Consider the following 26,513-nt stretch of genomic DNA (forward strand, 5'->3'; position numbering starts at 1 on the left):
GCTGCGGGACGTCCGTGTTCTGTGCACAGATCTGACTCCACTAACTGGGCTGCTCCAGTGGTTTCCTGTTTTTAGCTTTGTTTTTAATGTTTATTTATTTATTTTGAGAGCGAGAGAGCTCACGAGAGCGAGCTGGAGAGGGGCAGAGAGAGAGAATCCCAAGCAGGCTTCGAGCTGTCAGCACGGAGCCCAGTGTGGCTGGAACCCCCGAACTGTGAGATCGTGGCCTGAGCCGAAGTCAAGAGTCAGATGCTTAACAGACTGAGCCACCCAGGCGCCCCTCCTGTTTTCATCTTATTTTGGTGTTTCCTTCCTGATAATCCCATGTAGACATATCACAGAATCAAACATGGTTAGAATGACCTAGTTTTGAGTAAGAAACCTAAAAGTTGAAAGAACTAGAAACCTGCTTTTAGAGGAATATCCTAAGAACTTTGTCTGGAGAAGGACCAGCATCAGAGGGAAGCCAAGTAATCTGAAGGCAAGAATGTTGCCCTTTCTCTATCAGGTGGCCTTCCTGACCCCTGGGAAAATGCCACTGCCAGTACAGGACCTTCAGAAAGTCATTGGCCTCTGTTCTTGGTAGTGTAGCCATCCTAAGACAGGTGTAACCTCCTGACTCAGAAAGGAAGTGTTCCTGTTTGCTCGAGGGACATCAGCCACAGCTACATGACACGCTGACCCATGGTCGCTCTTTCCTGTTTCATCAGAACTTTGATTTCAGAACCATTTCTGCCAGAGTTGGAGAGGAAAGTGGTGGCTGTGAAGCCGTTCCCAGGCTTAGTATGGAGGTGTGTTCCGGGCTGGCCACGGCAGGCCAGGCCCTGCAAAGCCAATCAGAACAACTCGTGTTGCTTTGAGTGGATGCAAATGGTGCAGCTTGTTTCATGCAAGTTTTGAAGAAGGACCTCCCCTTCTTCGTGACCTGCTAAGTGTAGTCCTTTCTGATCGTGCCTTTATATATTGTGTATTTTGCTTAATTGGGTTATTCCTGGGGAACGACACTTCCTAGCACTTCTTTCTAGATCTACAATCCCACATTTGGACCTATTGACATATTGTAGGTCATAGGTGGTCTTTGAGTGGTGGTAGTTTTTGCAACCATAAGCAATAATCAGTAGGTACTGTTCCCTTTCCTTAGATCAGAACAGTATTCTTACTTTGGGCACGTGAAGAAGATTCCACTGGTGACCCTTTGCTCTAATCTGATTCATGGGAAATCAGAGCTCCAAGTATCAGAGATAAGAATAGGCTGGTCTCTGTGAGTTTTGGTGGAAACTTTTTTAGGGTGGCACACAGAAATCCAGATCTTACCAGTCTTAGAAATCTAATGTGTAGTTTGATTAAAAGTAAATATCCAAGAACCAGACCATTATTCTAGATTTTAAACGGTTAAGACTTTTCATTTTTCTTAACTCATTTAGTTATTAGAGCATATTAGTTGATACACTTAAGGCACATTACTATATCTTCTGCTACCCGTCAAATCCCTGAGTGCTGTATTCCAAGAAAAAGAGCAGAACCTGAAAAAAAATGAGCCAGTTTGATTTGTTCAAAAATCTACAGGAGAGAAATCCTGCGTTTTGATAATAAAGGTTGATTTTCTTTTTTGTAGGTGTTGTCCCTTTGTGGGATGGGGTTTGCGTGAAAGCTAGAAAAACCTTTTTAAACCAAACCTATATAGCACATTGACTCACCTGGTTCTGTGGTAGGAAGTCTGGAACTGTACGACATACCATGAATGTAGTTGCTTGTTTCAGTCCTTAAACCATGTAGGAATTTTTGGGCAGCAATATAGTCTTCAGTGTGTTGTTACTTCTCTTCTGGTTATTCTGTACCATTTACAAGCCTTTATTTCTATGCAGTAGAATAGCAGCTTCAGAAAATTCTGGCGTACTTTTCCCTACGTAATACTACCGTACTCATGAAGACAGACATTTTGCCAGAAGTCACTGAAATAGAGATGGAGTCCTTTATGTGCTTGAATAATGTCTTTTAAATTGAAAAATGAATAAACGCTCCACTGAAATGAAATAGAATTGTCTCTGGAAGGTGTGTCGGAGGAATGCTACGTAGAGCTTGTGTTGGACTGGAGCGCTCTCTGGTCTTGGTGGGGGTAAGAGGTGTTTTCTTGCCTAGAAGCTTTCTGCCGCTTCTGTCTCCACCACTGGCTGTGCCAGCAGTGGCCCTGACGCGGACACCTTAATCCCTGCTTAGGGATTCCCAGAAGGCGGAGTTTTGCGTAATAAGTAGTCTTCTGTTAAGTAAGGTATTTGTGTGTTCCCGTTTTGGGTATGTACTCCTCCGTCTCCCACCACCCCTCCATCCTGAGGAAGCCCAGTAATACCTGCTCTGGAGCTCTGGTAAACATCACAAAGACACCTGAGGAAACACTGATTCTTTGGAATATTCTTGCTCAGATGATTTATTTATTCACAGTAGTGGAATATTAATGGTGTCACATGAATGCCTGTGGACACTTGGTGAAGGCTGAGAATCCATTTGTCATTTTGTATTTCTGGTGTATGATCCAGAACAACAGCTTAAGATAAGAAGTTTGCTTTCTGCCCCTGTAGAAGTCCCAGGGCTGGCATTCCAAGGCTGGTGCAGTAGCTCTGTTGGTACGAGATCTCTGGATCCTTTTGTCTTTTTCTTTTGCCTCTCTTAGCAGGTGGGCTGCTGTCCTTAAGCCTCCCTCAAGGTTAGTAATAGGTGCTGCAGCTCCAGCCATCTCCACCAAGTTCTTGGCAGCAGGGAGGAAAAAGAGGCAAAGAAGAATGAGCACACTCCACCTCCTAAATATCTTTCTTTCCTCGAAGCCCCCTCAACGGTTTTTACTTCTGTATATTAGCCACTCCTATTTGTAGGCAAGGCTGGGAAGTGCAGTGTTATAGCTGGGGTTTGGCCATTCCTGACTATTGGGGATTGGCTGTCAAGGAGGGGCCTTTGGACTTCGAGGAGGCAGCTATCAGTTTCTGCCATGCCTCTGATCTGGATCTTTCTAAAACATGTCATACCAGATCATATGCTCTGTATGTTTCTTGACTTATGTTTATTATAAGGGGTAAAACTTAGAGGAAATACATATAAGGAATTCTTGCTGGCCTCTGTAGAATGTGAAATGTGACTTTTGAGGTACTGATTTTCAGTCCTAAGAGAAGCTGCACCCCCAAAGATTAGCAAAACATCTTCTGATGCCAGCTGGGATAAAATGTATGAATAATCTATCTTCAAATAAGATTTATGTGTGTGTGTTATATAAATCACATATATGCTACAATATCAATTAGAGACAAAGGTAATTTGTAACAAAATGTCTTTTAGTCTATAAATGCCTAAGTACATGCACAATAGAAGAAGAAATTAGATATTCAGACTGTTATCTATGCTGGCCATAGATAAAAAACTGTTGTGAATATAGCAAATGCAGACTGGACACATGTTATACTGGAAACTACAATATTGGCATTATCGCGCTATAACTTTGGAATGGTAAGCGACTTTTATAAAGTTCCAAAGAAAACCAAGCATTGCCTATTAACGTGATTTGCTTTGATCAACATGGTAATTGCATTCCTGGAAAAATCAGTGTATGTTAGAGTGGTCCAAAAAAGAAGAAGAAGGAGAAGGAGGAGGAGGAAGAGGAGAAGAAAGAAGAAAGAAGAAGGAGGAGAAGAAAGAACCTTCATGAGTATATGTTAAATGGAGCCTAGCCCCGATAATGAGTGGGACAGGTCTTCATTTAGAGGTGACATCCTGCCTCTCTGGATCCTTCACAATGAGTCCCTTCCTCGAAATCCATCATGGTGCCTCCCTCTCCGAAGTCATTGTATCAAAAATGTCCATGCAAGTTTTAGTGACTCCTGGGGCTGGGGACAAAGGACTGTTTTTAGAAGACTTACATGTGCCTGATACTAAGTGGTTTAGTTGGTTCTTTTTTACCTGTCATCTTTGGTTATGTCTCGTTGACTGGTTTCTGCTGAAGTTTTGCTATCTTGATATGTTAGATCAGTTTCACTCTATGAAGGCTGACAACCGGCCTTCATGAGGAATAGTTAGCACCTCCAGCCGAGGTCTCAAAATCAGGTCTTAGAAATCAAACACGTTTCCATTCCAGCACAACTTGTAAGCGGATGAAAGGAAATTCGTAGGCCTCATGCTGGCCACCTGTTCTGGGTGGCCAGGAGCTTCCTGTGTGGGTCTGTCCCATCTACCTCCTCCTTTGAACCCTGCTTGTATCTGTTAACAAAGCTCTGGTCTGCTGCTTCTCCTAGTAGAAACCATTGAGGCTTTCAGATTCAGAAGTATCTGAGCAGAGAGACCATGCTGATGAGGACTTACGTGAAAAACCCCCTGAATCACAGCCTTGTTACTTCGTGTGCCGTGTGTCCTTCTTACTGTCTGATCTCATATTTTTTCTACCACATCTGACATAGTCATTCATAAGTCTTAAGAACCACTTAAATTTGAAAAATACACAGTGCTTTTCTTTCCACATTCCAGTTTTATCTTTGCTTATTTCCTTTGTTTGTCTGAATGCTTTCACTTAATTGTAATTTGGTAGTTAGCTGCCATAATATAGAAATAACATTGAAATCCCTTTTAAAAATAGCATTTTAATTAAAATATCTTTTAAGCTCATGAATCAAATAAAAACAGCATTTTAAAAGTTTTATTCTGGGGGCGCCTGGGTGGCTCAGTCGGTTGGGCGTCCGACTTCGGCTCAGGTCATGATCTCGCGGTCCGTGAGTTCGAGCCCCGTGTTGGGCTCTGTGCTGATAGCTCAGAGCCTGGAGCCTGTTTCAGATTCTTTGTCTCCCTCTCTCTCTGACCTTCCCCCATTCATGCTCTGTCTCTCTCTGTCTCAAAAATGAATAAACGTTAAAAAAAAATAAAAGTTTTATTCTGTGAAGAAAATTGCTATCCAGCTACGTCAGAAAGTTTACATATTTTTTGCCAAGGGCTAGATTATGGATAAATCTTTTTAACTGAAGTTTCAAAATTCTGTGTTAAAACTTTGCTTGACTGTGATTGTTTAATTCTAACATAACCTCTCAAGAGAAAATTACTACTTCAAAATTTTAATTTCGAGATAACCCAGCAATGCAATTTACATCAACTGACTTATACCATTTAAGGCAAAATACTATGTTTATTCATCAAGAATGGCATCTCCTAGAACGTTGTATGAAAATGACCATTCTTTTATGTTAAGTCCGTGTTCCACCACGTTTGGTCCTGCAGCATCATCGTTGCAGGACTGATGGATTTACTTTAAATTTTATTTTGTTCTGTACAAAACACGCCAGTGAGTAACACGACGGTCTACCTTTGCGTGTGAATGTACGCGAGGGTGTCCACACCCGCACCCGGGACGGGGCCGGGCTCGCGGCCTGGGGAAAGCCGCGAACCTCGGATAATCGCCCGTGTGTTTCGTGGGCAGGTGAGCCAGGACGGGAAGTCGCTCCTCGACAAGCTCCAGCGGCCGCTGACTCCCGGCAGCTCCGACTCCCTGACGGCCTCCGCCAACTACTCCAAGGCGGTGCACCACGTCCTCGACGTCATCCACGAGGTGCTGCACCACCAGCGGCAGCTCGAAAACATCTGGCAGCACCGCAAGGTCCGGCTCCACCAGCGGCTGCAGCTGTGTGTCTTCCAGCAGGACGTGCAGCAGGTCAGTTTCAGGTCGTGCTCTTCCGCGTGGGGGGACACGTGGGGGAGTCCCCGCGAGTGCACGTCCTGCTGGGCGTGTCCGTGCTGACAGGGTGGAAGGAAAAGGGTGCACACCGCCGCTTTTCTCCCCACGAGCGGCCGTGGTTTTGAGAAGGCTCGCTCGGGCTTCTGCCAGCCACCGTCTGACGTCCGCAGAACGTGCGAGGTGGGGCGGGGCCTCGGCTGGAGACTCCCAGGGGTGTTCTCGAAACAGGTCATTTCCAGTTCCTTTTATTTGTGAGAGTAATGCCGGTGGCGCTTACCCCCGGATGCCGGCACGGTTGAGGATTTGTCCGCTCTCTGATAACCTAGGCAGAAAGCTAACGGTGCCTCTCTTCCCGCTTGGTAGATGGTGCGCTCCAAGGTACACAGTATGTGCTCAATAAATAGTTGTCTAGTTGAGGGAAAGTGGAGTTTTAGGACTGTTAATTTCTAAGCAGTTTTCACCTTTTTTGTTGTTATTGTTACAAAAATAACAGTAAGTCTAGTCCCCACACTGGTTGTGCCCTTGTTGTGAAGTAAAGAGGATTGTGCTGCTTCCAGGGTTTTGAGAGTTAAAGCTGTGGTAGCATATAAAATATGATACGGCTTTAGAGACGAACAAGATAAACGCTGCGTCCTTGCCCTAAAACAGAGGGAAGCCAGGGTGTGGATGAGGTGTGGACACGGGGGGTGAGGACTTCGGAGGCACGCGAGGAAGCCTGTGGCATTCAGCGGAGTTGGTGTGATGCCACAGCGATGGGTCTGGAGCAAAACCTCCCTCTCTTCCCTGGGCCCCCGGGAGCGTTGCTCAGACACATACAGGCTCAGATTTCACTCTTCCCAAGCGTCGTCCGAAGGCCAGTGGGCTGAGGTTGTGGAAAGTCGTGCTGTGTTCTCATGAACACGTAGATTCTCCATGTTTTATTGACCATCGTTCTTCATGTCTTGTGAGTCTGGTGAGTTCAGAATACTTTCAATTGCTCTGTAATTGAAAATTTTCACATACAAAGCTTTGATTCCACTTATGGGTTTTGAGTTCCCTGAAGATTGCATATACCAAGTCTCAGAAAGGATCACTTTGATGTTATTCATGCTTCTTGCCAGTGTTATTTTAATCAAAGAGGATAATTGCCGGGGAAAGAATTTAGAGCAAGGAGTGAATAGGGAGGAGTCAATGTCAGGGACTTATTTGTGCGAACTGAGGTGCTGTGGTCAAAGCATAAATATTAGCTTCTCCTAATTGTTTAAAAACATTCACCTACCGTGAAATGTTAATAGTTTAAATGTAATCATTAAAGGATTTTCCCCACTCACCTCTCTGTCCCTTGGATCAGGTATTCATTACCCATCCATGGACCAACATACCTTCCCTGAAGCAGCCCCAGGGGCTCTCCCTCCCGCGTCATCCCCAGCTCTGGTGGCTCCGTGGGGCACCAGGCACCTGAGAATAGGCCCCTGGACGGTTTATGGTGGGGGATTTGGGAGCTCCCTTTGGGAAGAGGCTGAGGAGTGTAGCCATCTGATTCGGCACCAAGTACCTGATGCCCTTGAATCTGAAAACAGCAAACATTAAATCTTCTATGTAGAAAGGTAATTATGATAATTATGAGACCAGTTCTTTAAGCTAGATTTTTTTTCTCCAGCGTCAGTAGATTGGGTTGGATGTCAGCAGGGGAAAGTGTTTTGCAATACACATAAGGCATATGTGGTCCTATTAGCGTTCCATAGAAAATAGATAATTGCTCTTTAAGGGAAACGTTCTTTTGATAAAATGATCTGGAATGGTCTGGACTTGTTATGCAAACAGGAAATTGCTGTGTAGGCTTGACTTGTGGAGCACGAAGTAGAGTTGATAAGATTAAGCAAAGCAAGCACTTTTACCTGGAAGGAGTTGTGTGATGTCAGAACCAGAAGTGTGTTTCTGAAATTCCAGCAGTTACAACACGTGGACATTGTTGCCATATTGAGCAAACAGTAGGAGAGGTAAGCTGAGAATAAATGGGAAAAAAATAGTAGTCCTTTAGAAGACGTTGTCAGCAGAAGGTAAATGTGTAAAGATGAAAAACGAAATCCGTAAAAGCATAAGCCAGTTAGATACCACAAGTGGTTTTTGCCTGGTTGTTTTGAGTGATGAAAAAGCATCTGTAAATACTGCTGAGAGATAAAAAGCGCAGCTAACTGCACAATAGGTGTGGAATGATGCTATCTTTTTATGGAAACAATCCTCTACAACAACCCTCTGAAAGAGTTTGGAAAATATTTGAAACAGAAACCAGACTGTCAACAGTGTGTTCTCAAGGAAGGGCAGGGGGACAGTGGGCATGGGGAGTTTGGTCTTTAAAACATGAATAATTTTGGCACAGTGGCTAGCTGTTTTTGTAATAAGCCAAGGGAATTGGGTAATTCCTGTATGGAAGGTGTTTCAGGTACCCAGGTGCCAAGGTGCGGGGAGGTGAAGCTACCGTAGCCTGGCCCCCACCACTTGTCCAGTCAGAGAATGGAGGAGAGGGCTGGGGTGAGGTCAGATGCACATGCTAGCTGCTGACAGGGAGAAACCTTTGTCATTATTAACCTAAAAATAAAAGAAGGGGCACCTGGGTGGCTCAGTTGGTCGAGCGTCTGGCTCTTGATTTTGGCTCAGGTCACGATCCCAGGGTATCCAGCCTCACATCAGGCCCCACATCACTGAGTAGGGAGCCTGCTTAAGGTTCTCTCTCTCTCTCTTTCCTTTTCCTGCTGCCCCTGTCCCCCACTCACGCTCTCTCAATGTCTCTAAAAATTAAATGAAAAATGAAATCAGTACTCGGCCACATTTCACGATGATCAAGTAACACATGTATTCTGTCACCTCACGTTTCCCATTAGAGTGACCGTCAGGATGGTTGGTTGATGGATGGTTGTGTTACTGCTGACCAGTGTTCTTAAGGGTCAGGTACGCTTTAGTTTGCTCTAAACAAGGTCGTTTTTGCTGTGTTTGTTCAAATGGGATGTTGCTTGTGGAAGGATGTGGTGTGCTCTCAGCCTCCTTGTCCTGCTCACTGTCACCCCGCCTGCCTTTTGGATTGGTGCCATTTAGCGACTCCAACAAGTTGGATGAGGTGAATGGGCCCAGAACTTTCCTGAAGCAGGCTGTCCTCCCCAAAGAGGCCCCTGAGGTGGAGACATCTCCTAAAAAACTGCCTGCCCCCGTCCACGTGGTCAGTAGCCCTTTCTGTGTGTGAGCATTACCCCCTCTGAGTTATTTCTTGGAAGAACTCCCTGCAGGTTGATGTGGGGCCATTAGTGAATATTCTGAGAAAGCGATGAAGCAAATCTAGTCTCTTCTGGATTCTTGTCATCCGCATTTCATTCTTCTTTTCAAAATCTCTTAATCTAACATGTGACACTCAGAGATACAGAGGTAACTGCTGGATGGGTTGAAGCTCCTTTTCTTGAGGAATCGTAGTCCAGTGAGAGCCGACCATTTGGTAGCCTGATAAATCATATCATAGCGTGCTCAGATTTAGTGTCGTGTGTCTGGTTATCGTCAGGTGTAATTTTGCTAAGGCGTAAATGTGAGTCCTGCCTGCGAAAGTGTTAGCTGGAGTGGGGAGTAAATGCAGCTAGCCACCCTCATGCATGTTATCTGCCTGCCTTGCACTTGCATTTTAAGGGTGAGTGTCTATGCTTTAATGATTCGTGCAGATGTGGGGGTTCCAGGGAGCTTTGTCCATGTCTGTCTCAAACGTCAAGGGTCCGGCATAGAGGGAAGATGAAGAGTCCTGTAATAGAGATGCGAGTAACCGTTGCCTGGGTACCATGACGGTCTTCACGGGAGAGGTGGGGTTTGAGCTGATCCTTGAAGGATGGGTTAGAAAGTCCGTAGGCTGAGGGTTGGGCAGCGGGAACTGCGATGAGATCAGAGATGTAGAAGGGCATGGCCTGTGCAGAGAGCAGCCGGGTGTGGGTGGAGTGGAGCGGTGTGGAGGTGTGAGAAGGGGCAGGTGCTGGAAAGGTGACCTCATGATGACAGCGTGGGACTTGTTTCTGTAAGCTGCGGGACGCCGGTGAAGGGATACAGTGGACCTTGGCTGACTGCTGTAAATTGATGCCAGGGCCTGAAGTGACTTGTGAGTGGCCGTGAGGCTTACACGAGGGACACCTGTGTGTCTTTCCCCTCTTACTGCTCACAGCCACCTGTTGAGCTAATGCTCTCCCCCCTTCACTGAGTTCACAGCAGGAAGGGCCCATGTGCTGCGCACTTGAACTTGATGCTGTGGGCTGTGGGGGGTGGATGACATGATCCTGCATGTGTTAGAAAGATCGGCCTGGTTGCAGTGTGGTGAGCAAGTTGGAGGGAGCGAGACTCCGGTTGAGGGACAGGGTAGGTCCTATTGTGGACATCCAAGCAAGTCACGGAGAACTCCCAGCGAGCAGAAGTGTAAAGTCCATGGGCCAGCGATCTGCATTTTATTCACTGGTGTTTCCTAAGTGTCTGGGATACAGTTTGGTATTTGTCGAATGAGTGAATGAGTGGGCAGATGAAGAAACTTAAGGAATTACCCAGTTTTGCTAATTAAAGATTCTTTGGGGTTAAAAGTTTGTTCATTTATTCTGGAACGGGTGAGGATTGGCCTTACATTGGAACCAAGTGATCTAACCAGGAGATCTGCTTGAAGGAGCAGGAGCTTTGCTTGATAGTGAGAACTTGGGAGTGGCTGAGGAAGTACATGGGAATTCTGCTAATGTGGTGAGGTCTCTGGTAAAGATTTTGGCCACTTGAATGCAAAATGGGGATCTTGAATGCAGCAAGGTGGGGAAATCAGGACATGCCATAAAGACAAAGAAAGAGGTTTCAGGTCTGCAGAGAAGCTATTTTACTGGTTTGCCTTGGGTCCTTGGCTGCTATCCTTCTGCCAGTAGAAGCCATCTTATCGTGAAGCTTGACTTAGGAGTTCTTGGTTGGCATCACCTATGGTGGACCTAGCTTTTTTTTTTTTTTTTTTTAATGTTTTAAACATTTGTTCATTTTTGAGACAGAGAGAGACAGAGTATGAATGGGGGAAGGTCAGAGAGAGAGGGAGACACAGAATCTGAAACAGGCTCCAGGCTTGAGCTGTCAGCGCAAAGCCCGACGCGGGGCTCGAACTTACGGACCGCGAGATCATGACCTGAGCCGAAGTCGGATGCCCAACCGACTGAGCCACCCAGGCGGCCCCGGTGGACCTAGCTTTTAAGTGAAGGTTTCTGAATCTCATTGTCCTTTGCTCATTAATTTAAGTCAGGAGGCTCGGTTTTTCTCGTCCCACTCACCAGAATCATTGTATAGCCCCAGCTATTTAATATTCTCCTCTGTTTATGTTCCCACGCTCCCAGTTTTGATTGTGGCTCCTGATAAGCATGGTTAGAGGATTGCCATCTTTTCTGAGAGTTTCTCCATTGGAATTAGGGAGTACTGGAGGGTAAGTGTTTGGTTAGGGACCGGGAGCCAGCTGGGGACAGATAGAGCCTGATGCTGATCTTCCTGGTGGGTTTAAAGCCAGCTTTATTACCTTTTGTCATGGTGAACACTGGAGAGACTTGACCTTGAGAGGAATCTTAGTAAGCAAGCTTGGAAGGAGCTTGAAAGCTCAATGGTGGGAGTTAAAAGGTGGGGAATGGGTGGATCTCTCTCCCCAAAGCAGGTATAATACAAGACTCCAGGAGCCCAGGGGCCTGGGGTAAATCAGAAGTGAGAAGGGAGCAGAGGTCATCAAGCCCTTGAGGACTCATGCACTCAGGAGCAGGCAGAACCAGGAAACCCTAGGCGCCTTGAGACTTCCTTTTATCCAGTGCCAGCCACATTGCCAGGGTCCCGGAGGGGAAAGTGCCCAGGGATTAGCTGGACAGGGTCTGTTGCATGCATGCAAACGTGTGTATGTTTGTGCATTTTATAGTTCAATAACTAGGCATAAGTTATTAAGCTATACATAATTACTTTAGTGTCAGAGATTAAGATCTGGACATAGGAAGATTTGGGTGGGGGGGGATAACTTTGGACTATTTTATATTCATTTCCAAAGAATGGGCAAGATAAAAGGATTAGCCAGTGTTGACAGACTGATGGTTTGGTTGGACTTTGATGGGAATATCCAAAGCGAGACTATTTATATGAATAATAACCTACCTACCACCTTCCTTCCTCCTTCCTTTCCTTCCTCAACCTGTTTCCTTTAAGAGATTTCATGTACTTATGTAATTAAAAGTAGGGTAATAACCATGAGAATTGGTGATTTATATATTTTTAGAAGATAGATGGGTTGGTAAATGACATAAAAGTTTAAAATTCTGTCCACTCCTTTTTTTAAAAATTTTTTTTAAAATTTTAATTCCAGTATAGTTAACAGTGTCATGTTAGTTTCAGGTATACAATATAGTCATTCAACAATTCTTTACATTACCTAGCGCTCATCGTGCTAAGTGCACTCCTTAATCCCCTTCTCCTGTTTCACCCGTCCCCCCCAACCCCTGCGGTCAGGTAACCATCAGTTTGTTCTCTATAGTTAAGAGTCTGTTTCTTGGTTTCTCTCCCCCCCCCCCCCTTTTTCCCTCTGCTCATTTGTTTCTTTAATTCCATGTATGAGTGAAATCATATGGTACTTGTCTTTCTCTGACTTTCTCTGCTTACCATTTTACTCTGTAGCTGTATCCATCTTGTGGCAAATGGCAAGATTTCATTCTTTCTTATGGTTGGATAATATTCCATTGTATATGCCACCTCTTCTTTGTTTATCAGTGGACACTTGGCTGCTTCCATAGTTTGGCTATTATAAATAATGCTGCAATAAACATAGGGGTGTATATATCCCTTTGAATTAGTGTTTTTGTATTGTTAGAGTAAATAACCCAGTACTGCAATTACTGGATCGTAGGGTAGTCCCATTTTTAACTTTTTGAGGAACCTCCATACTGTTTTCCACAGTAGCTGCACCAGTTTGCGTTCCCACCAGTAGTGCAAAAGAGTTCCTTTTTCTCCACATCTTTGCCAACACTTACTGTTTTTTGTGTTTTTTATTTTAGTCATTCTGACCTGTGTGAGGTCATATCTCACTGTAGTTTTGATTTGCATTTCCCTGATGATGCGTGACGTTGAGTATCTTTTCATGTGTCTGTCAGCCATCTCTAGGTCTGTTCATATCTTTTGCCCATTTCTAGTTGGATTATTTGGTTTTTGGGTGTTGAATTGTGTAAGTTCTCTATATATTTTGGATACTGACCCTTTATTGGGTATGTCTTTTGCAAATATCTTCTCTCATTCCATAGGTTGCCTTTTAGTGCTGCTGATTGTTTCCTTCACTGAGCACAAGCTTTTTATTTTGGTGTAGTCCCAATAGTTTATTTTTGCTTTTATTTTCCTTGCCTCAGGAGATATAGCTAGAAGAATGTTGCCGTGGCCAGTGTTACAGACATTACTGCCTGTGTTGTCTTCTAGGATTTTTATGGTTTCAGGTCTCACACTTAGCTCTTTCATACCCACCACACCCTTTGTGGGACCTTCTCCATTGATTTCACCCATGTTCCCTTGTAGCCAAGGAAGTGTACATGGAGCACATGTTCCTGACATACCATACGCTCTTAGATTGGTTAAGCAAAAGTAGCTCTTGCAATACAGGACATTTTGGTTCTGTATTTGCTGTAATATTTGCTGTATATTTGTGTAGCTTGCTGAGGTTTTTTGTTTATTTAAATGACTTATTTTTCCAAGTGAGCCTTAGGCTTATAGTATATTTTGGAATGTTATAGAAACCATATATATATTTTTAAAGTTTATTTTGAGAGAGAGAGAGAATGAATGAATGAATGAATCCCAAGCAGGCTCCATGCTGTCAGCATAGAACTCAGTGTGGGGCTTGAACTCTCAAGCTGTGAGATCATGACCTGAGCCAAAGCCTAGAGTCAGACCCTTAATTGACCGAGCCACCCCACCCAGATGCCTCTAGAAATCATATTTTTAGAAGACCTTTCCATATTAAGAACAATTGTATAGCTTTTTAGAGCAAACTTAATTGTAATTTTGAAATGCAGTGAATGAAGGAACAGTTCTTGGCTCCAGTGGAGAGAAATAAAGAAATGGGAGAACCATGATTATTGTCAGGTAGCTGTGAATACTGGACCTAAAAAGTTCCCCCTCTTCCCTCAGTCCTCAAAAGCCCAGAGATGCGTGTTGACTTGTGTCTCTCATGTCACTGTGGGAGTTGTGCCATGCACATCATACAATTTAGAGCCAGAAGCCCTTGTGATCCTGTCAGGCCAAGCTCCTTATTTTCCAGGTAATAAAACTGAGCCTTAAAAAAGTCCAGTGACTTGACCAAAGCTCCAGGGAGCCCAGTGGTGTTTTAACTGCTTCACTGCTCTTGACCTGAGGAGGATGGTTCACTTCTGAGCGAATCAAAGAGTAAAATTACATTGACGTGTTACTTAAGGAGGACTGTCTAAGGGGGGCTTTTCAGGCTGGGGAAGGGCTTTCTAGAAGCTGCGGTTGTCCACCACTGTGAGGAGTTTGGTTAGTCCCCTTGGGAGTGGATAAATGGGGAGGGAGAGGGCAGGGGAGAGAGCCCGTCTGCACCTACTGCTTCTAGCAGTCTTGAGCCCAGCTCCTCATGGCTGCCCGGCTTGTCGCTTGTCTGTTCTAATCCTGTTCCTGCCCGAGCAGGTGGTCAGCTGGCCTGGCCTCTGCTGGAAAGGGAAGAACATGACTAAGATACTGATTCCAGGTACAGGGTGCTCTGAGCTTCAGGAAAAACAGTACCTGGCAGACTAAGAGGATGAGGATGTGAAATTCAATAATGTAAACTCAGAGTATTCCTTCATTTGTGATTTCACTTTGTGGGTGTTTCATTAATAATATTATATTGGATGTCCTCACAGTGATGCTAAACACCAGGCTTTCTTAAAAGCATCCTCTAAGGGAACGCCTCCTTTTCTGTCTCCTGCCTACGTTTAGCAGATTTGCAATGACGTTGCTTAATCGGCCAGTCTTTGTTATAATCATTAAAATACCGTGGATTTGACCATCAAGAAAGGTCTGATCTAAATGATTGTTTTAGGAGCACTTATTTTAAAATAACACTGAAAAAAAAAAAAAACACCCAACACTAGAAACACAGTATGTCTGTTTCTAGATTGGCATCCTCCGTGGTTTAAATGAAAACCAACAGTGGTTGAAGAAGGAAATAACTAAATGGAACTGGGATAATTTTGGTTTTATAGGGAATGTGGGATGGGCAGGGAGGAAATTAATATTTGCCACTTGAAAAATCTGATCATCTATATCTGCATATCTATATCGAGATAGATATATACACACACACACACACACACACACACACACACTGAGAGTATTTTAGAACTACCTTGGTTTTTCACTTGCTTCGTGTATTTGTGTTTTGTAAACTGAATAAGTGTGACTTAGAAGGAGTTCTCATTATTATGACAGAAAACATTTCTTCACCGATTATGTCTCTTCCCAATGGTAGCTGGAATTGACAGGTATCTGGATACTTTCCCAGATACCTGGGACTACTCTTTGGATCCCAGGTTCCTAGTAAAACTAGACTGGCTTCATGTGTTCCTGGTTGTTTTACGTCTGAGGTCTTCTCTAGTTTTCACAGCCAGCCTAGAGTTGGAACTCTGATTTTAGAAATACTTTTCAGTGTTCATGCAGTGTCTACAAACCGTGATGTAACATAATGTAATGACGGGTCAGAGCCTCAGTTAGAGGCTGTAAAGAACTGTGTCTGAATCTGTTTTCTAGGTCTTCTTTCTTGGGCAAGTCACTTCGCTTCTCTGAGCCCCCATTTCTTGTTGAAGAGGGCCAATAATAAAAATCCAGTCTCTACATTTGTAGCCCTTGGGGATAGATGTGTTTGGGGTTAAGAATTTTTTAAACTTGAGGAAGAGGACAGAGTGCATACACTGCGTGATACAGGACACTCCAGTGGGGTCTGGGCTGCCCCCCTGTAATCTGAAGTAAAAGCATGGAGATTTCTGCAGCCAAATGTACAAGGACTCACTGCAGGGACTGAGGTCTTAATGCCAAATGAATTTTTGGGACCAACGTTTGAAAAAAAAATTTAGAATTTCAGAGCTCTTTAACCTTTGCGTGTGTGTGTGTGTGTGTGTGTGTGTGTGTGTGTGTGTGTATAAGGGATTATGGACCTGCATGTATTACCCAAGCTTAGCATGGAATAATCTCTCAATAAATGATACTGGTGGCAGTGACGTGATGTGTGGTCATGTTAGAAGGCTACTCCAGTCAGTATTTGAAATAAACGCTTATGCATTTTAAAGGAAAAATGTCTTCACATTGGTCTTCATGTTGCCTGTTGTTGAGACCTAGGTTTATGAGAATCAGTTTCCTCCGGTGAGGGTGTAGTGTTTATTCACAAATTGTTAAAAAAAAAAAAAAGCAGTCATTATTAGAAATAGCAATCCATGGAACATCTGGATGGCTCTGTCAGTTGAGCGTCTGAATCTTGATTTTGACTCAGGTCATGATCTCAGGGTCGTGGGATCAAGTCCCGCATCGGACTCCACACTAAGCATGGAACCCACTTGGGATTCTCTCTCCCTCTCTCTGTGCCACTCCTCCCCTCGCACTTGCACGCTCACTCTCTTTGTCTCTAATAGTAATAATAAAAAAAAATAGTAAACCGTGAAACTGCGAATATTAGGTAGTGGGGGCTCATCACAGAAAATCACATGTTGTACAAAATGGCCAGAACTCTGCCATGTGAGTTGGGGGATAGGTGCCAGTGGCCAGTTCCCATGACCTTTGACTGAGGGTTGGCACTGTTTGTTGTCTATTATAACACTGTCATTTCATCAGAGGTCATTTGCCCAGGAGCCTCCCTGCTGCCATTCGCCAACAAAAACAGTTCTTTCTTTCCAGACCTCATTGTGCCACCTGTCTTACACCTGAGCCAACTCAAGAGGCATATAGACCAGAGGTTAAGGGATTGGACCCTCGGTTCAGACTTCCTGGGTCTGAGTCCCCAGATTGGCTCCACCTGGTAATTGAGGGTCCTTGGTCCTGTGTCTTCATCTGTGAAATGGGGATATGATGTGCCTCCCCTACCCCAGCTCTCCGTGTGGATTGATGGCTTAGGGTCCACATAGGTCAATGCGTGCTGCAACAGCAGGTTTTCAACCGCGATATGATGATTAAGAAGTGAACAGAATCATACTTGCTGTCATCATGATCTATTCTGTAATTACAAACAGGGAGTTAAGCTACACAATCTGTCAGGTTTCCTCCACATCTGACGTTTTGACTTGGATGCTGAGATCTTATCTGTGTTGTGTTGGTGGCTCACTTCGGAGTGACCTTGACATTGGGGCTGTCACCGTGTCCATTAGAGGGCACCGATGTACAAAGGAATGAGCTCGCACCACATCCTCTGAGCCGAGAGCAAGGTGCGTTGGCCTCCCAGCTTTGTTATCCTGCCCAGGGACCAGGTAGACTGTGGGAAGGCGTCACTTGGGTCCTTTTCCTGCAGTCTAGCCACAGAGCAGCAAAGCCTGGGCCGGGGTTTGAGGGATTTCTAGGGTTGGGGTCACAAGACAAATGACAGCTGCCGGCCATAGCTCAGGTCAGGGAGGCGGCTGGCTGGACTAAGTTGATGAAACCCTGATTTGCAAATATTTTGTGTTTTAAATGGAAGAGATTCCACAAGCATGTCTTTGAAATGCTCTTTGGACACGTGTATTGATTCAGGATTCCTTGGCAACCTGGGAAATGTTCTCCAACTTCTAAAAGAAGCCAAAGCCTTGTGGGGGAATTTGGTTTCGAACACCAGCTGGATTTCACAAGTGTCTGCCACTTTTTCTTTTTTTAAGTGCTTGGCATTTGTACACCTTCTTTGAATTACTTTCATGTTTGTTGGAAATATATCTTCACCTGGTATTTACAATTCTGTCTAAAAGAACCACTAATAAAAGAAAAATTGTAACCCTGAGTTGGTTGGTTATGCTTCCTGACTTTTCTTAGGCTTAAAAAACAAATTTTTATATTTTTAAAATTCTGTATTTTGCTTCCTCCGCCCTTTCTACCAAATAATGTTTACCTTTTACTTTTTGAAATTGTGCCTTTATTTCAAATCTGTATTGAGTTACCAGTAATCAGGTTGCTGCTTACTAGTGGCTCAAATTTTCTTTCTTTTTTTTCTTTAATTTTTTTAACATTTGAGAGAGACAGAGTGTGGGGGAGGGGCAGAGAGCGAGGGAGTCACAGAATCCGAAGCAGGTTCCAGGCTCCAAGCTGTCAGCACAGAGCCTGATGCAGGGCTCGAACTCACCAACCGTGAGATCATGACCTGAGCCGAAGTCGGATGCTTAACCGACAGAGCCACCCAGGCACCCCTCAAATTTTCTTTTAACAGTAAAGGTGAAGAATATAAGGAATATACTGTAGCTAAAAAGAAAACTCTCTCAGCCTTTCATACAGATCTGATAGGCAGATTGGCTATAGCATAGGTATTACTTACATTTCTTTGAGTTCTTTTCAAGCTTAAAATATTTGATCCTTGTCTTCTGCGTGGTTTTGGCTTCCTGCCCGGAGGCATATTCCATCCTTTGAGGCCAAAATGTCTTGAAGTTGTCAGTGGACATTTCTTGGGAGTGGATCGGTGTTTGATAATATATATTAAGAGACTCATGTAAACAACTCAGCGGCTTATGTCTTCCTTGAAGTCAGGCGTGAATGTGGCACTACTTACTAATGGTAGTACTAACATGTGTTTTCTCTCTTTTGTCTCAAGAAAGGAAAATAATGTGCTAAGCGCACTAATTAAAAAACAATGGATAGGGGCACTTGGCTGACTCAGTCGGTAGAGCGTTTGACTCTTGATCTCCTGGTCGTGAGTCTGAGCCCCATGTGGTTTAAGGGTGCGGATGTCACGCGTGCTGTATGTTCACCACGTTGGTACTGGTGTGCTTAACGGAGATCTCGCTGAATACTCACAACTCCCCATTATTATCAGCACTGAGCACTGGGGAAGCTTCTTGTCCAGAAACTATAGAGAACTTTTCCAACAATACACAGCTAGACCCCAGGTGTGCAGCCGGGGCTAGAAATGAAGGGTAGAATCGAGAGCTTTCAGGAGGACTGGGAGTGAGGTAACAGAGTACATGTAGATCCACTAAGAATTGCTCTGATAGTGTGACCCCAGGTGACTAGCAGATTGGTGGTGTTGACGAAAGAGCTCAGAAATGAGCTGTAGTAATAAGGTAAATGTGTAGCTTTAGCACTTGCTGGAAGGCTTGGCCTCTGTGCCTCGCCCCACCTCCTCCATGTACATACACGTCTGCTCATCTTATAGGGTACGTAAGAGGGCTGCCGGCGAGTTATTCAGGTTTGCAAGCTATTTTATGTTCACGTGTACTAACTTTGCTAAACTCTATGCAGAAAGGGCCCTCAGTCAGACCCTTGGCTTCTGAGGGTCACAGATTTGGAGCAATGGGTAATAGGTCCAGTTGTCCCTGCACAACTGGCCCTTACCAGCTGCCTCTTTTTTTTTTTAAGAGATCTGTCTGCACAGCTGATCTCTAGTGCAGGTAGCAAAGGGCAAGGGACCCTTTTCATAGCAATGAAGCCCAAGTTAAGGCCCCTTTTATTTTGCCATTAGTGCCATGACTAGTCTGCTTCTAGGTTTTCCTCCAGACCACTGTTCTGGCGGTACATTTCCCAGTTGGTTCTTCAGTCACAGATAGTTTTGATCCATATTCTTGGTTACCATAGTTACTAAATGTGAAGTATGGGGAGTGGCCTTCAGCAGTACGTTAACAAATGTATTCAAATATTTAAATATCTTGTACCTAAAGTTTTAGTTTTTAGTGAAAGATGTCACTGACCTATTTTTTGCTAGTTATATCTTTTCTCCATCAGAAAGAGGCGAAGCAGGAGCGGGCGCCTGGGTGGCTCAGTCAGTTAAGCCTCCAACTCTTGATTTTCGTTCAGGTCATGATCTCACGGTTTGTGAGCTTGAGCCCTGTGTTGAGCTCTGCTCTGACAAATGTGGAGTCTGCTTGAGATTCTTTCCCTCTCCCTTCCGCCCCGTCCCCCCAAATAAATAAATAAACTAAAAAAAATGAGGCAAAGTGTACATTTGATGGTAGTGTAAGTATTTTTTTAGATTTTGTTTTTTAGATATTGTCAGGTTTCTTTGTGGTTTTTCAAGTATGGGAACCAATGAACTATGCTCTAGGCCGACTCTGAACTTGAAAACATCATGTCACACTGCCTACCTTGTACTCCCTTTCTTTATATAGTGGATGTCAACTTGCAAGAACTTTTAAGTAATTAAATTCATGGAGTGTTTAGCTTTCCCAACAGCTTAGTAGTTTACAGAATAAATTATCCTCAAAGACGGGGACAGAGGCATTTAAGTGTTTTGTTTTCTTAGGTTTTACTTCTGTGTTTTCAGGGTTCTAAAGAAGAGACAGAAAAACATTAACTCTGTAGTTAAACTTGAATTGCCTGAGTTGTGAAGCTTTGAGCCTTGTAAAAATGTTAAGCTAAACTGGTTGTCTGTGGCTTGATAACCACTATCTTATCCAAAACCTACTCAGTTTTGGAGGCTCTGTCATGCATAAAATGAGGTGAGATTTAATCATTATGGCACGTAATGTTTATACAGAGACAGACTTAACGGTTTTACAGTAAGAGCTGTTGAAAATCATGGTGGGACAACTGATCAGATGTGTTAGTGTCCAACTGCTTCTAGTTTTTTCCCTCTCCTTTGTGTCTTGTTATAGTTTTGACAACAGAGTGTATCTTCAGTGGATAGTCCTAACCATCAAACAGGGCAGAACATTGTTTTTATGGCACATGTACCTGTCTTTTATTGTAGGTGCTGGACTGGATTGAGAACCATGGAGAAGCGTTTCTCAGCAAACATACGGGTGTGGGGAAATCACTTCATCGGGCCAGAGCTTTGCAGAAACGCCATGAAGATTTTGAAGAAGTAGCCCAGGTAAAACAATGGCTTTCATTAGTTCCTCCCCTAAATACCTATGAGCTCGATTTTGAATTAGTTTTAACCATATCCAAGATAAGTTAGCCTTGGCTAGATATGTTGAAAGGTGATTCAGAAGAGGTGATGCTCAGATCTGAGCGTGAGGTTGTCCTTGCCTATGCAGAAGGATGTGTCATAAGTGACGTCCCGGATGTTTTTGACGTATTCATTGTACCAGTGTCTATTGACAGCTTGTGAAATTTCAGTGTATAATCAGGCAGTAACAGTTCTGTAACGATGGGCCAGCATTTCTTGCTGCTTATCCACTTCTCTTCAATGTGTGTGTTTAGAAACCGGCGGCAGGGTGTGGAGTGTGTTTAGAGCAGGGGATTTGTGGAGTTGGAGCATTGGTTATAATGCTCACTAGCTGTGTCACTTGGAAAAATCTCTTTACATTTCTAAGATTAACTTCCTTATCTGGAAAGTAGGCACAGTAAAGGCTTCTAGAGAGGAAGTCAGGTATGTATGCGGTAGCATCATATAAAGCGCCCAGGCCAGGGCACTCCTATGACTTATTACTTGGTAAATGTGGTTTTTTTGGATTTTTTTTTTTTTTTTGCAAGCAGAGTGAAGGAGGGAGAAATTGCAATAACGTGACGTGTGTGTGTGTCTGTTCCATATTAAATGGAAGTTATAAGGAGGTGTGGGGAAAGTTACTTTAAAAAGAAGTCGTCTAGTAAGACATGTCCAAACCGAAGCACGTTGTGGCAAAACTGAGGAACATCGAAGACAAAGTGTAAAATCAAGAAGAGAGAAATGACCAAAGAACACCAGTGAGAAGGGCTATTAGAAAGACAGCCTACTTTTCACCAGCAACCACAGGTTCTGGAAGTTGGTAGAATAGTCTGGAATTCCAGATCCAGCTGAACTGTCATTCAATGATGAGGATAAAGTGTAGACCGAGAGTGAGAGAGTTTGCTACTCCAATACTTAACCAGAAGAACTAAAGCATACAGTTTAGTGTTAGTAACACAAGTACCCACTGTAACACAGACACCGCGAGAACAGGGACTTTGTTTTGTTCACTTCTCTATGACTGCAACCCAGGGCAGTGCCTGGCATACTTAGGTGATCAGCAGATAGGTACTGAATGAGTTAGTTAAATGAATAAAAAGGGAAGTATGAAAAGAAAGGACTAGGATCAAGAATGAGCATGGAAATTGGTAAATGTATTTGTAAATCAAAGGATTGACCATGTAGACAGCAGATAGTGGGTTTGGGGACTGTTAAAAGCAGAGTGGGACTAATGTGTCAGAACACTCTAACATGGGAGATGGAAGGTTCCGAGGGTGGCAGGACCTTCTGCTTACCTGACACTTGTAAACTCAAGTGTGCAGTAGCCACTGACAGCATAGGGATGGAAAGCATCACTTCCTAGTAAGCGTAGGAGGGAAGGAAATACAGAAAACTGGCTGAAAAAAAAGAAAAATTCACGCGTATGGGTCTGGTGGAAACAAAAGAAACAAGGAAAACAAAAATCACCATCGAAATCGCAAAATAAGATGTAGTAACTTGTTCATAAGTATCGGTAATTACAGTAAATGCAAAATAGATTTTACCATTTTACTTTTGTTAAGAGACAAAAGATTGATTATTTCTTAAAAATCTTGCTATATGTTTTTTTCAGAGGGCACACCTAATGCATAAATACCCAGGAAATTTGGAAGTATATAACCTGTTAGAGAAAGGTCCGCCAGGCAAATATTAACCAAAATAAAACTGATTTAGGGATATTAATATTATGCAAATAGGCTGGAAAGCCTGAAAACATTATTAGAAAGGAAGAGATTCTTCCCTTATAAAAGGAAGAGTGTCAGTATACGTCCAGCAGCATGGCCTCTTCTGTAAGTCACAGTAGGAGTAAACTGTGGCCGTGTGTCCACAGGTTTTGCACGACAGAGGGTTTGGGTCCATACTCATTTGGGAAACTGAATCTGGGACTGAGTTACAGGATAAGAAAACAGTCTGCACTTAAGTCTTGTTCAGTGAAAATGCCTTTAACAAGTTACCTTCTTTACACATCCTCACATAGGAAATAAAAGTGCCAATCCCAACATTTCTGCTTTCCTCATCTCAAGAAATGAGCCAGAGGAGATTGTGTGTCCAGCAGCCTTGCCACAACCAAGAGGCACCTTTGGAGCGTTTTTCTTGTCTGTTTTGTTTGTGGTGTCCCTACCTCATGCCTGTTGGAAAATATTTCGCCTTCGTCTTACAGCAGAAGAAATGTGGAAAATGTGCTTTTATCTCCTCTTCATGTTTTCTGTGAGATAAGCTACTGCCGTGGCCGACGTGGTTTGGGGATGGATAGGAAGGTTGTGTCATATGAGTGGAGACTTGGGGCCCCAAAGAAAGTTGGAGGCAGAACTGCCAACAGCCAGGCTCTGGAGATGGGGAACCCCCCCCCCCAACTCCCAAATAGTATGGTCACCCGTGATGGCAGGCTGGGCTGTCCCGAGCTTGCTCTGACGGGGACAACAATGGTCCACCGAATGTTCTCGTGTGACCGGCACCCCATCAACCCTTCTCCCTCCAGTTCCTGTGCCGCCTTCCATTGTAAATTACACAAGTCTCTTGTATGGCTGACGTTACTCTAGTTTTCATGGAAAACTCATTTCCTTGGGTCTAAGGTCACCATCAGAGCTGTGAACACAGGTTCTCAGGGGGCAGCAAGAGTGAGCAGACTTCCTTTGTAGAGAACGTTTCTGCCCAAAGGTTTCTAGGGCAAGCCAAGGGCTAAAGTAGCACCTTAGCTGTGGTCTGCTTTTTACTCCTCAGAGAGAGGCTCCTGCCTCTACCCAGCTGAGTCCCATTCCTTCCTTATCACTGCTCATTGTCCCTGGGACTCTAAGGGGTGCCCTACCCACTTCCCCTTACACTGAAAGTGCTTAACAACCCCAGATCTGAGCTCTGCTTCAAAAGAAGCCTTAAATATACTTTTGTTCACTTTGCAAACATCTGCACCCACTCTCCCTCCCTCTGGAGGGCTACTGGCCATGCGTCAGGCACTCTGACAGCCACAGGGTGTGGGGGACAGAGGGTGGGTAGCAGCAGGCCAGAGCAGGTCCTTCTGAATAGGCATGACCACCTGTCAGAGGCCTTTCCCTGGCAATTGTTGATGTCTAAGCAGACGCCTGCAGTTTGTAAAATTCAGCTTGGTGACAGAAGGAAAAGATACTAGAAGGAGTCATGGGGGACATCAGGTAGGTGGGACTATTGAGCAGCACCACCATGTGGCCAGCAAGGTTGGAGGCTGGGCTGGGGCTTGGGGAGCCGTGTGCGGACTGCCGACCTCTTCCGTCTGTGGGCCTCTCTCTCTTGCCCACCTGCCGCTGGGTGCAGGCTCTGAGCTCCACCCTGAACATGGCCATGTCCCCGTGTGTCCGCTCTCTACTGTCTCCACCCACTGCCATTACATGGGCCCTTCAATTGCGACCTCTTTTCCTGGCATCTCCAACTTCTCCCTCTTTTAGTTCTTTCTGGCCCTGAATATTTATAGGCCCTCCCCTCTCTTGAAGAACATCACTTGATTCTTCTGTATTTTTTAGCTACCAGGTGGCTTTAGAAGTGTGTTGTGCCACTTTGCTGTGCCTGCTTGTCTCCCGAGGCCTCCTGCAGCCCAGCCCTACCTGTCCCGGATAAAACTGCATGCACGGTCGTGCCGCGGGCGCTGCTGCTCAGAGCGGGCATTCAGCAGGCTGTCGTGGTTGACCAGGAACTGGGACCCCGCCATTTATGTAATTCCCCTCCACTCGCTTTAGAGGGAGATCTCTGGTCTGTCGTGTCCACAAATGTGTGGCAACTTCTCGTTCCGTGACAGGCTCTAGGGAGATGGTAGTGGAGGTCGAGGGTCCGCGGCGTGGCAGCCATGTGCGTAGAGACATGATAAATTTCAGAGGAAACCCCGTGAACCATTTCAGAGTAGCTCTAAAAGCAGTTTGCTCTGCCTCTGAGTACACCATCAGGCCATGTAGGTAGAGGGACGGCCCCGTGTGATTAAGAACTGGCCACAAATAAAATGGGGGGGGGGTGCATAAGATCTGAAGATACAGGGTGGACTTCTTTTTCTGGCCCCTGCACCGTGGTTAATAAAGATTGCTTTTTACTAGTACTTGAAGCCAGAAGACCTCTTGGCTGCGAGACAGCTCCATAAGGAGCCTGGCTTTGTTAAGACCGTGTGCAGTGGATTTGGTCTGGACACACACAGACGGTGGCCTTGGTATCGAGGCAGAACTACACGTTGTGTGTGTAGCTTCATTCATTGAGGCTTTCTGGCTCTTCCCAAGGAACTACCTCCTCGGTCTTGCTGCAGCACTGGGAGTGAGGCCCCTGGAGGGAGCTCTACCACCTTTTCTTCTCTGCCCTCCCCTCTTTGACGGATTTCTGTCCAAACAAATTACAACAGAAGCGATCACGGCAGAGACCAAAGTTTATATTTATATTTATATTTTTATTTTTATATTTATGTATTTTGGGGGCAGGATGGCCTTTGGAGGCACCTTAAATATGGGAGCAGAGGTATTGTTAGTGTTTAATAAGGGGCCATGTTTCATTTTCTGGAACATTTTCACAAAAGTAAAACCATTCGGGGGGCTATAGGGAGAAGAGACTTCCTTTTTGCACTTGCTCTGTACTTGTTCAAGGTTGACTACGTTGTTCTTAGGGTCGTGTTTTGAAGGGTCCTTTGTGGGATGAATTCTAAATGGTCTTTAGAGCTCTAGAATTAGCAATTTATGTAATACACTTTTCGTACAGTCAACTTCTTCAAAACACTGACTTGAGGCATACAATGAAGTAACGTAACAAGACCCGAAAAGGAAGTGGTGAAAGTCGTACGGTTGAATTCATTTAAAACGTACTAAACATAGATTTATTATGGAGAACAATTCTGGCGTTCCGGGAAGGAGGAACCCGAGAGGAGGGTCGGATTAGCTTGGTGGAAACGGGTTGCACAGCCTGGCACAGCGTCTTCAGGCATCAGGCTCCCAGCGGGAGCCCCCGGCTGGGGCTTTGTTTCAGGCACCAGAGTCACAGCAGGAGGCACGTGGATCAGTTTTGCCAGCACTCTGGCAGAGGCTGGAACCTCCTCTCTACTGATGTGAAGATCCACTCCTCCTCCGTGTTGTACAGCGATCGTGAGTAGGTATTTCTTCTTGCCGACGCATTTCCAGGGTGGCGCGTGCAGCACGTCGCAGCTCGTCTTCACGCAGGAGCTTTAAAGAAGAAATCCACGCTTTCCACACGAAGCTCTCTGAAGATGACTGTGCAAAGGGAGATGCTCTTTGGCAGGCGTTTTCTCTTTTACCTTCTAAGTGGGTATTCAAGTTAGCATGCCTTTTTAGATTTCAGAAGCTGTGATTACAACAGCCAGTCAAGCCCAGAAAACTCTGGTTCAAGGAAGAAGCCGGTTGGGGGAGCACAGATGTCTTGGATGCGATTAGTAAATCTCTGGCACGGCGTCTTCCCACGGGTGTCTGTCCTGCGAGCTTACACTGCCTTCCCTCCCGTGTGCTTACCTCCCGAGATTCAGATCGCCTTCCGAAGGTGTAGCCTGTCGTGATCGTGTTCTCCATGAAGCCGACTCTGTCAACAACTTTATAAATGTGCCGTGGAATCATCTCATCTTCCAGGATCAGGAAGTGTGGCATTTAGGAAAGCAGGAGACATTATATTTGGGCAAGATTTTCTGCAGATTATCAGGTGCATTCTCCCGATTCCCTGGTCGCTTCTGAACTCATGGTCCTCTTTTGCGGATACCTGGTCCTTAGCATGTGAATACACAGAATGCTT

At 44.7% G+C, this 26,513-nt stretch overlaps 1 protein-coding gene across 6 annotated transcripts in view; it reads left to right on the top strand.

Moving 5' to 3' along the window:
- TRIO (trio Rho guanine nucleotide exchange factor) overlaps nt 1-26,513 on the top strand; it is a 354,644-nt gene that overhangs the window by 163,174 nt on the left and 164,957 nt on the right. For all 6 annotated transcript variants that reach the window (XR_008423663.1, XM_053906894.1, XM_053906893.1 and 3 more), the window contains exons 9-10: nt 5,444-5,674; nt 20,562-20,684. Coding sequence is in view for 5 of the 6 variants with exons in the window: in XM_053906894.1 (XP_053762869.1) it covers nt 5,444-5,674; nt 20,562-20,684 (354 nt within the window). In the remaining variant the exon portion in view is untranslated. The remainder of the gene's footprint in view (nt 1-5,443; nt 5,675-20,561; nt 20,685-26,513) is intronic.

This window comes from Panthera pardus, unplaced genomic scaffold (genome assembly GCF_024362965.1).
Source record: "Panthera pardus isolate Hobbes unplaced genomic scaffold, ASM2436296v1 HiC_scaffold_2, whole genome shotgun sequence".
NCBI classification, from domain to species: domain Eukaryota; kingdom Metazoa; phylum Chordata; class Mammalia; order Carnivora; family Felidae; genus Panthera; species Panthera pardus.